At 39.6% G+C, this 11,897-nt stretch overlaps 1 protein-coding gene across 1 annotated transcript; it reads left to right on the plus strand.

The window, feature by feature from the left end:
• Positions 1-477: 477 nt before the first annotated feature.
• On the plus strand, positions 478-11,047 carry GOLGA7B (golgin A7 family member B). Its single transcript, XM_026667612.2, has 5 exons — positions 478-950; positions 4,425-4,550; positions 5,496-5,648; positions 7,202-7,303; positions 8,487-11,047. The coding sequence occupies exons 1-5, from the start codon at positions 939-941 to the stop codon at positions 8,589-8,591; spliced, it is 498 nt and encodes a 165-aa protein (XP_026523397.1). The 5' UTR covers positions 478-938; the 3' UTR covers positions 8,592-11,047.
• The last annotated feature ends 850 nt before the right edge of the window (positions 11,048-11,897 follow it).

The raw sequence follows: 11,897 nt of genomic DNA on the forward strand, positions 1-11,897 counted from the left end.
TACACAACTATTATTCCAGTCCACTCTCTGCAGAATTATGCAAACTAAGCAAAGGCATTAAAATAACTAAATTTGTTTAATTAATATAGACTGTGGAATTAATCACCTTATGCTATGGAATGTGGGTTTCTTTACTGCTCCTCTGTAAACTTAAGAAACCATAGCTTAGTTTTACATTAGTAGAATAAATTAATCAGTCTAGCTTTTTTTTTTTTTTACCAGTTCTTCTTTGGCCCTCAGGGCAGCTATGCAACAGCTGGTATTGGGCTTTCACCAGATCAAAAAAGAATTCTGGAAGTGGGAGCAGCCTCGGCACTTTCCAGAGAAACACTGCAATCCAAAGCCTCAGAAATATAAGGGTGAAAAGTGCTGCCAAGCAGCTTGCTTGCAAGCTCCTGCAAAAGACAAGCAGGAAATGAACGTCAGCTGAGTTCTTTTCCTAGCTCCAGCAGCTCCGCCTCTCACAGTCCCTCCCCTGAGTTCGAGCTGGATCTTGTCCCTCCAACATGGGGATGCAGGGGAGGGGGGGGTGCAGCTCCCACTTAAAGCTGTTGATTCCCTCCCCTGATGATGCCACTAACTGAGCCAGCCTGTGCAACGAAGCTGAGCTGCCAACTGAGGGATCAGCTTGGGAAATGGGTCGGCAACGCTAGATGAGATGCCGGCCTCTGGTTCCTGTTTTTCAAATAGCAAGTTTCAGGACCAGGGATAGCAACCACACACTCTGCGTCTATTTCCTACCGCAGGCGCCACCTCAACGCAGCAGACTGAATTCCGCCCCCGCTGGCAGCAGCTTCGAGATTTGAGCGTTTCCTCTGACTACAACACCAGGGACAGCGCCTTTTCTGGGAAAGCAGTCTTCTTCCTCACCAAATTGCTATTGTCACAGCTTCAGTCTCCTGTGTGGAAGAACAGCACTGAGCCACTGTTGGTGAAACATGGCAACTGAGGTGAGCAACGCTGGCAAGGTAGAACACACATGCCGAATCATTGGAACTGCAGTCGGATTTTCCTGGGTTGTGCTTGTTCTATCTGATGCTGCAGGAAGCTTCAAACCCCAATGTTAGCTGTTATTGGTTGTTGTAGCCTCATGTTCCTTGGTTTGTTGTGCTGAGGGTCGCTTGCATTTCCTGAATTTCTGATTTTTTGCAGCAATTGTATGGGTTAAATAAAGAAAGGAAGTTGAAACACTGATTGTCTTTGAGGGCTAAGAATACCAGTACTCCAAAGTTAATTGCCTGATTTCCAAACAACCCCCCCCCCACTCCCCAAGACAGGCAATTGTTAAGAAGAGCAGGTGGCCCTTTGCTCAGCTGTGAATCAATGGATTTCCCTGAACACATGGGAGACACCTATAGACAGAAATTCAGAAGCCCAGGGGAGCACTCCTCAGTTGGACTGTGCTGGCAGCCCAGTCAATAGCCATGCTTTAGGATGATAGTTATTGTGCTATTATGAATCTGGAGAGAACAAGGTTGAGTAAGGCTGCCTTATGTCTGATGCTTTGGATTTGGTTTCAGCTATACCTTTTGTGAACAGGGAAGAAAGAGATACAAGAGCTATGATTTTCTAGAATAAATGGAAGCTCCATTATTCAGATTAATCAATTATGGACTCAGAAGCAGGTCCATGATACAATTTCTTTTGGGTTAAAATAAGGTTAAAAATGCAGTAGAAGTAAAAGGTAAAGAGATTATGAAGTGTTTTCTCTCATGGTGCTATATTCTGGTTTCAAAACACTTTTGAAGTCAGCCGCTATCAAGAATCCCATCCTTCAGTGATTTTTTCACAATCATTATTGCTCTTGTCCCATATTTCCCATGTTCCCATTTCCTCTAGTAAAATCATGTTTGTCAATGAAAGATGTGTCCCTGAACAGGAGAATTAATCTGAGTCAGATTACAAATAGCTAAAAGCTTGCTTGTTGCTAAGGGAAGGGCAGCCGTTCCTAAGGGCATGGAAGGACAGATGGCAGGAAGCACAAAGGACTTGTTAAAGACTCAATCCTTAGACCACGAAATAAAGAAAATACATAAGTACATAAATTCTCTCTCTCTCTTACTCTCTCTCTCCCCCATCTCTCACACACATTTACAAAATAATAGGTAGTTGTTTTTATAGTTATCTAACTTCAACTTTCTTCTACTCCTAAAGTAATTAATTTCAACCTTCAGTTTCTGATCTTGGATGTCTATGGAGATTCTCAGTCATCCAGGTCATAGTTGTCGCAAATGTGCTTTTTCAAGAGGCAACTGGACACCAGAGAGTCCAGTTGGACACTAGAAAGTCCAGTTGCCTTTTGAAAAAGCATCTTTGGGACTTCTGATCTTGGAAGATTTCCATTTAAGCACAGAATAAGATCAACATTAGGTCCAATTTCTATTGAGGGAATTCAGGGTTACTTTCAAATTCAATGTTAGCTTTCTAAATACTTAGGCAGTTTTATTGAACTGGATGATCTCATATTTAAACTAATAAAACTTATTGGACTTTTAAGAACATAAAAATAACTTTCCTGGCCCATTTTTGTCTAACATTATGATCTCATAACCTGTTATTTCATTTTGAACCACTTCAACTCCTAGGGCTAAACAACATATAATGTGAGAAATAAACTTAAAGGTAGCAGCACTGAGTCTTCAATACTAATATTTCTTAAACTGCCCACCGTGAATTTATTAAATAGCCATCGTATCATGGTAATGCTAATGAATTTTACATAAAATTCATGTAAAATTCAATGCATCCTATTTTCAAATCATATTGCATCTGCTCCAAGTTTGATATCATCCACAACCGTAGCCAACTCAATGCTTTTAATGCAACCACAGGCTAAGAAATTCTTATAAGGAGATGGTTATTAAGTGAGCTCTTACAATGCAGAGGTTTCCCTCTATGGACAGGAAAAGGAAGTAACCCTTGTTAATTTAGGCTTGTCCTGTTTAATTCTGATTGTATTTCAACAAGTTGTACTACTTGAAGGCTATTATATATATAAATATGTAGACAAAACTATTTTTTTATTTTTTTATTTGAAATATCCAATAACGTATCATCTTTGGTAACATGCTTGAACATCTTCATTCAGCTTGCTAATTTAAATTATTTTCTGTTTTGTGACCTTAGTTAACAAAAGAACCCTCTACCATCTTTAAAACCATATATCAGTCTAAGTGTAGATAGCTAATGCATATTTCAGTGTGTTGGGAGAATATAAATAACTGAGATTGAAAACCAGTTGTATCGCAATTTAACCATTATGTTTACTGGGTGACTTGAGGAAAACATATTCTTTCAGCTTGACATGCTCTATGATTGTAATAAGAACCAAGTCCTGATGATCCCAATTAGAACTGAAATTGGACCATTCTGTGTCTGCTATTTGAATGGGGAAAACACTACAATGAAGAAATAGTGGGATATTGGTTTTTCTGTATTTCAGCCTTTAATGCTTGGGAAGGGTATAGCATGGAAATGTATAATTAATCTGTTAGACTATTTTCATTATACTTTGAATAATTAAGAAGATATTTATCTAAATAATTAGGTAACAAAGTAATATTTTTCATTTAAAATGTGCAAATTCAAATTTTTAACTGAAGTATACAGTATACTTAGAAGCACCTGCAAATAACTGCCCAAAAAGCTTATACAAAAAGAAATACCACTTTGAAGATGGTGCCAAAATGACTCATGAAACATTATCTAAAAACAATTTCAGCATCCTATCCATATCCCATTAGTGTGCATTTTAATGCAGATGTAAGTGCTAATTAGAGATTGTCCCAATTCCAATTGTTCCTATTACAGTATATGCAATGATCAGTAACTACGTGCATACCTAGTTGAATGATCATCTGCCTGAGTGGTGCTGATAGTGTGAATTTCCATGGAAGCAGAAATCATTGAGCCTACTTAGTTAGGCCATTTATATTTTTTCTTAAACAATCCTGATAATTAAGTAGCTTTTCAGTGGCTTCAAGAATATCTGGTGATTCTTAAATGGTTAATTAAACCATTAAAATGTATAAGATTAAATGCTCTAAGTCTAAGATGTCTTTAACACCCATACTCTTTTGTGATGCTGAGTGCATTGCATTGCTCCCTTGCTATGTTATAGAACAGCATACCTGTACACTTACTCTTTAACATTTCTGCCCTAAGACAGCAAACAAAACAACCTATCAGTGCATACATTATCTTGGGGAGGACTTTAGCATGCAATGTGATTAAAGGAGAATTATGGGTTGTTTTCTCTGAATGAAAATGAAGAAAAGTACAAAGCGAAGCATAGAGCAATCCAGGAATGAAAAAAGTCCATGCCTTTGATCTGCAAGTGTCAGAATACAGTGTGAGCTCCCACCAGTACTACCGTACAGGAAGGTTTTCCCATGTTGTAACTTCCTGATTTCAATTTTCTTCAGGTCCACAATCTCCAAGAACTGCGGAGGAGCGCTTCTTTGGCTACCAAGGTTTTTATACAGCGAGACTACAGTGATGGGACCATCTGTCAATTCCAGACCAAATTCCCTCCTGAACTGGACAGTCGGGTACAATCTGTTATTTCATGTGGTTCTCCTGGCTCACACACTAGAGCAAACTTTTATATCAAACCAATGAGTATACTGGAGCTCAGATTAAACTATGATGTTCCATTAACTTTCTATGAATGTTTCAGAAACTTCCTTACTTTATTTATTTAAAGAACTGACATGCTGCCTACCTCATATAAAATTAACCACTTGAATCAACTCCATCCTGCCCCAACGCCTGGGAGAACAGCAGCTAGCTCTTCATGGCCTTGTGGAAGGCTACTCGGGTGCCACTCCCCCTCCGCCAATTTCAGTTGGGAAGCTGTTGCAAAGGACTGGAGTAGCTCCAGCGAAGGCACCCTCCAGGCCCACTGAATTTACTGTAGCTGTACTTTTTGTGTGGAAAGGCTGAAGTAGCAAAACAGGAACCAAAGAATTTCAGACTAGACAGGACTGTTGTGTAAACAGGATGCAGGTGTCCTCCACATTCCTGTCTGAGAAAAAGAGTACTAAAAATGTATGTTGCCACCAAAGAGTCCTAGGATTTAATCCCTGGGCATATTCTCTCACACATTCATATAAGGTTGGATTTCTGAATTTTGTCATAGTTGTTCTTTTGCATAGATAGAGTGTTGAAGTTCAGCTGTTTGTTAGCAACAGAGTGCGAAGGGTGCGGTTGAGTATCTGAAGAGTTGTGAATAAATCTGACATTTTGAAGGATTTTTCCTAATCTGTTAACTATAGCAATCACACACTAACTACACAGTAGCAGAGTGATTTCTTTAAAAAAAAAAGAAGAATGTTCGCACATAACTGGATATTTCTTACAACATATCTTATTTTGATTTAGCAATGTCTCTATTCCACCTTTTGGCATTTGCATAAAGGAGAACACCAGTAGTCGTTAAAATAACATGCTGCATGTCACTATTATGTCGTTTCCTTTCTTTTCTCCTTCCAAAGATTGAGCGGCAACTTTTTGAGGAAACAGTGAAGACACTGAACAACTTCTATGCGGAGGCTGAGAAAATTGGGGGCAGCTCTTATCTGGAGGGATGTCTGGCCTGTGCCACAGCCTACTTCATCTTCCTTTGCATGGAGACCCACTACGAGAAGGTTTGGAGACATAAGAGAACATTTACAATTGTTAATATCATAGGTGTTTATTATGCTGTATCAAGGGCTCCCAAAATAGGGAAACAACATCAAGATAACTATTTTAATTTTACAGGTTGTTAAAATAATGTGCAGTGTGCATAAATTTTGCCCTTGTTTGCACTACATACCATGCAATCTCTTTCTAATTATATAATGCAGGGTTCTTTTTCAAGGGTTTTTAAAATTTATGTTTTTAATTAAGAGGGGAAAAAAGCCAAACGCATGGATAAAATTAATGGAGTAACATACATAAAAAGTGCTCTTAAAAAGGGAAAGAAATATGAATAAAATGACACATCATTAGAACAATATATACTTGTCTAATTCAAATATTGAAATATGTATGTTGAAATAAATATTGAAATATGTATACATTCTGATGAGAAAGATGTTCCTTAAGGATGGGCTCCAGCACGAGTCCGAAGCTTGGAACCCTAAACCTCTGGTCCTGGTGACTGATCCAGATTGGATCCTGCAAATATGTATATATTTCTAATACGTTTATACAGTTGTTGTTTTTTTAACTTACTGTATTCTGTATAAATGAGTCCCATTATACAGTGTGATCATACTTGTCTATACAAAGTTTACATCTATAGGCAATCCACTTATAAGTGGCAAGTGCAACCAGATCTTCAATTCATTGAATAAATGGAGCCATACATTTAGTTTTCCAATGCTGCAAGACCAGTCTTTTGGCCATAGTAAGAGCACAGAGAATCCATTTGTATTGTCCAGAGTTAAATTCCATGTACTAGGTAGAATAGTTCAAATGAATATTATCCTCTGAAACTTGTAGCTTTTGTCACATTCCCCTCCCCCCAGGTTATCCTTATCTATGATCTTCAGGGTGTGTTAAGGACAATAGATATGGAATTCTATGGGCTTTGATTTACACCCCACTAATGTTACTAGACAACGGGGAAACAGCTGCCACTCTACCTTTGCAAGGTAGCTGGAGGGAGAAGTAAGTTTTAGTAGATGGTGGATCTATCCTACTCACTCTGGCTTTGTGTTTTGCACAGGTCTGGATGGTAGCACTTTAAGTCAACCTTGGGGGTAAAAAAAATCCTGTGTGACAAAAGTTACAATTTTCAGAGGATAATATTGATACAGTTTTTAGTGCTCTTTTCAATACATTTTAATAGGATTCCAAAACAATATTATTTTTAGGCTAGTACAAAACCCATGTTCAGAAGGAGGAGGATTGTTGTCTGACAAGGCATGGAAAGAACTGCACTGTGAAGCAGGAAAGGAGGGAGGGATGGTTGGGTGAACCAAGGAAAGTCTCTAAAATAGTGAATGTGATCATAAAATATGATGGATAAATAAGTGCAATTAATGGTGAGCCAGGGTTATTATTATTTGTTCATTTTTATAATAGAGCACAGTTTCTAAGAGTACTTGGAATTTGTTTAATAACTTTCTTCTCAACTCTGTGCTATATATTATCCGGGAACATGAAACAGGTACTCATTTGGTTCTGATCGGTTCACTAATTATTTCTTCAGGTTCTGAAGAAGATCTCCAAGTATATCCAGGAGCAGAATGAGAAAATCTATGCTCCACGAGGGCTCCTGCTGACTGACCCAGTGGAGCGGGGCATGAGAGTTGTATCCTTCTTGGCTTGATGTCAGGGATGAAAATAGAATACATTACTGCAGGGGTGTCCAACCTTGGCAACTTTAAGACTTGTGGACTTCAACTCCCAGAATTCCTCAGCCAGCAGGAATTCTGGGAGTTGAAGTCCACAAGTCTTAAAGTTGCCAAGGTTGGACACCCTGCATTACTGCCTAAAACTAGGTAGCTAGCTCTGCTTTGTACTGCAGACACTCTTTATAACCTGTGTTATTATTTTCCTATCCCTATTGAGATTTGGAATCGTGTGGATATTATTTATTAATTTTTCAATTTTTGTAAATGATAATGATAGAGATTCCCAAAGGGTCTCACGTTCACAATAGAATACAACTGATGACTTCATGAGTGCAACACAATGTGTGATGTAATGGTCTAGGAACGGGGAGTCCTCGGTTCAAGTCCACCTTTAACAATAGATGCCAGATAAAACATACACTGTACATTTTTACACAATGCACAGTTGATCTGGGTAGCTATTACCTAAGTTTACCATGAAGGGAAATAAAGTGTTAATTAAATTCAGCATCTTTCAGAGGCACATCTTTTGAGTTCACTATTGACTCATCTCTCCCATGCAAAATGCATTTAGATTGATTGTTGAAGTTCAGCCATTTTCAGAGCTTGCAATTAAGTTAAAGCTAAGGTTAGCATGCTCTGTGTATGCAGCTGCTAAGGTTCCAAGTATGTTATATTAATCCAGAAGTTGAGTTCTTAGGAGGTGGACAGACTACAGTAGTGCTGTAGTTCTTCCTGGTTGGCTGCCTTACAGAAGAACTGGGCAAAAGAAGATGGACTCCACATTGACTGAAGACTTAACTATGCACTGGCTTGCCAACTTGGGATTTGGCTGTGATGTTTATGAGAACACACAGGCCACCAGTAGCTTGGCTTGGTAACAGGAAAGAGGTAAGGTGATCTGCTTTTCTTTCTCTCCCTCTCCCTCAAAAAACAAAAAAGGGGTGGGTGAGTGAGGAAAAAGTTGCATGAATGACATAATGTCTCCAGGTGTGTCTCCATACCTGCTTAGCCAAAAACAATTTGACCTGCTGAGTTCCAGTAGAGAAAGTATATTTGAGAGAGGGTCTCCTTCGCTGAGTGTGGGGTGGAGCAGGATTTCCATGCATTTGTTTGGTGTCCTTAACTTCTTGCTTTCAGATTGAGATTTCTATCTATGAAGATCATTGCAGCAGTTCCAGCTCAGGCAGCACCAGCAGTTCCAGCACCAGTGCTGGGGGAGGTGGGGGAGCAGGGGGGCGGTGACTGGCACAAAGTCCCGGTAGGGATTTGTACTGCCGGGACGATGGAGTCTCTGAGATTCGCAGGCTGCGCTATCAGAGCACCCGTTTCTGAGCTCCTCCAGGGATGCCAGCAAGGAGCATCATGACACCCCTGAGAGTTACAGTGGTCACAGTGAAATCCTGGATCCCAGAGGATTCCTGACCTTGACTTGAGTGGCTGTTACCCCTGAAGGAGCTCAATTTCTGTGGCCGAGTTCGTTATATCTTGAAATATTGGCACTTCCTGTGAGTTCCTGCAGGCATGATGGCACCTGATTTTCCCAGATAGATTATTACTCCAATTCTGTTCTCAATCTATAGGTTTATTACCTGAACTGGCTACAACTGCAAGCTGAAATCAAGTGATCAGCAAATAGCAACCCAGCATAGTGAGCTGGGATGGGGTAGGCTGAAGAAACTGGATGTTTTTTTTTTTTAAAAAAAAAACAAGTTATAATCCCATGACTGAGTGTTCCTGCCTTGTTCCTTAACAGGCTACCTTAGCTCCTGTCTTTTGGGTGCTATGTATATTCCTGTCCTGAACTTCAGGCATGCTATATGCTTTGAATATTCAGTGTCCATAGTGCTTCCACTTCAGTTGCCTGCGTTCTCTCCTATACCTCTAGTGCTGGTACTTCCAAAACATGTCTTTTCACAGATGCTAGGATGTCTTCTATTCTTGGAAACCATAGAACATGCCTTATGCTCTATTTCTTTCAGGGCACTAGAAAAGAATATAGAGCCACAGAATGGAACTCTCCTTAATCTGGGAGAGTAGCATGAATACTACTGAAGACTATAACTTCTTCCAAATTTGGAAGTCTGCACCTCATTGACTCTGGCCAACTCCAAAATATTTCAGTACCATTCTGGGATCATGGAGAGCACTAAAGATATTCTGAGGCTTTAAAGGTGCACTGTGGGTAGAAGGGTGGGATAATTGTTTATTTATTGCTTAACTTAGTCCAGCCGAAGAAGCATATTTTAAGTATGTATGTAAATATCTACTATAGCTCTAACTATCTAGACTTCATGCTGCCTCTGCCTCTGAGTTGGTACACAAAGTCACAAGAAAGACTATTTCCCCAAGGCTAATAGAGTAAGTGTTTTTCTCTACAGCTTTTAACTTACTTCCCAACACTGGTGTTTGGCAACATCACCTTATCACTTGCATGCACAAGTTGTTCCTTGTGGCATGTTTTCTCATCCTGTATATAGCTGTTTGGGTCCTACAAATATTTAAGAAACTCTAGGTATTGGTGCTTCAGTGCCACTTCTCTGAATTCCTTGTTGCCACTCTGTGAAGCAAGATAGATCAAAATAAGAGGATGTCAGGTTGCCCAATGAATCAGTATTCAAATCATGGATGAAGTTTGTCACTACCTTCAACAAACAATAGATCCTTAAATACTTCCAATTTCTCACATATTACACATCTGTCTCTGTGTATGGTAGGCATATGCATGCTGAAAGCCTCGAAGAATAAAATTGTACACATGTCTAAGGGGCGGGGAGTCTTGAGTTGAGTGCACACTAGGGCATTATTATTCACTGAATGCCTGGCCTGAGAAACTTTGCTGCAACTCATTGTCATTACTCAGGGGCATGGTGGGGCATCTGCTGAAAGCCCTGGTGCTAATAAAGATACATTGCCAATCATGCCATAGCAGGCATCAGCCCCCTGTCTGGTGCTTCTGTAGGATAGGATAGGATAGTTCTCGCTGCATCAATAACTGCTTTCCCACTGTTTCTATCCATTGCTCCCCTTGTGACTCTCACCCTTCCTATGACTGCTTGCTGTCATTGCTGTTGGCCATTCCTCTCTAGGTAGGGCACTTATGGCTATACTGTAGCATGATGATTAAGGCCAGGCCTATAGCCTCTTCTAAAAGTTGGGGGAGAGAACAAAATAAGGAGGGAGTCGCTTATGTAGACTTTTAAAAAAAATACATGTTACAGGGTGGGACAGAAAGACGCCACATTAACTTTCACACTTATTGTAAGTACTCATGAGGCTAAGAGCTAAGGAGACATAAGGGATTGGAAGGGGCAATAATAACCAGCAGTGGGGCACCTTACAGAGATTGTGATAATAGAAGTTATAGAAGATGTGGCTACAGGATTCCCAGATGAAACAGGGTCTCTTCAGCAGCAACCATGTTAAGAGTTCACTAACAACAGGAGACCACCTTGATTTCAGAATTGGATTTTTCTGAAAGGGAGAAAAGAATTGGAGATTAACCAAACCTTGTTCTGTGCGACTGGAACTGCAGAGGCTATGGCAGATGCACAGACATTAGGCCAGCTGTACCCAGATGCCTTGAGCAGCTGCTCCTCATGCCATATGTTGGGTATCATTTTTGCCACATGAATCTGGTCATTACTCAACCCAATATGTCTCTACATGGCAATTTCGAACAATAAATGGCAAGCGAGAAATTATATGTGTTGTTCTTTTTATCCATCACCATTAGAAACAGTCAGTATATTAGTTCCCACCTCTATGGCTAGTTGTTTCATGCATAATCATCCCGAATCATAGTTTCAAATATGTGCATGTGTGACTACTTAAATAGTTTAGTTAACATACAGGGCTATATAAATCATTTGAACAAAATGCTTCATAAAACTTAATTAGCCAATATATTCTTAACTTGTAGTACAAATTGCCTGGGATGGAATGTAGTGAACCAGGTCATCATTCCAGGAAGGAAAATCATCTTCCACATGGAAATTGTCTCAACAATGTGACTTGCACAAAAGATGCAACCTATCTCAGGAACTCAAATTCGTATCTATCTGAATCTCATTTCAGATTAATCTAAAAATTATAAATTAGTTTAGATTACTCTTGGTCATTTTTCCCCAAGGCAATTAGAACTTTGGGGGTAGAGGAAATCTGCTAATCTATTTTGTCCTCCAATATTTGCAACTCCTGCTTTATACTCTCACCCTCTCAGCTTCCTTTTTTTGAAGCTGTGGAGTAAACCAGAAAAAAGTGAAGATGGGTTCTTCTGCTGTCTCCATCCCCTCTTACATTTGGTGACAATTTGTTGGGCCATGAAAGTTATGAAAGAGGTACTTTAATTAATGGAATGGATTGTGAAGATTTCATTTAATATCACAAAGCAGGAGCATTATGAATTACTTGTTTGGGGACATGTCTGAAGGAATTTAAACTGCTACCTTTCCGCCCCAACTCAAAGAAATGAATTGTAGTAAACCTGGTAGCATATGGAGATGCTACCTTCCAGCCTCTATAACACCTATGAAAAATGAGGATCGTTTT

Source organism: Notechis scutatus, chromosome 4, assembly GCF_049901735.1.
Source record: "Notechis scutatus isolate UNSWTSFEM ecotype Mainland chromosome 4, rNotScu1.2, whole genome shotgun sequence".
Classification (NCBI taxonomy): domain Eukaryota; kingdom Metazoa; phylum Chordata; class Lepidosauria; order Squamata; family Elapidae; genus Notechis; species Notechis scutatus.

Bases quoted from the DNA above. Each gene is read 5' to 3' on its own strand.
- GOLGA7B (XM_026667612.2), top strand. The intron at 5,649-7,201 runs GTTTGGAGACAT...TTATTTCTTCAG, and splicing joins TGGAGACCCACTACGAGAAG to GTTCTGAAGAAGATCTCCAA. The intron at 7,304-8,486 runs GTATCCTTCTTG...TCTTGCTTTCAG, and splicing joins TGGAGCGGGGCATGAGAGTT to ATTGAGATTTCTATCTATGA.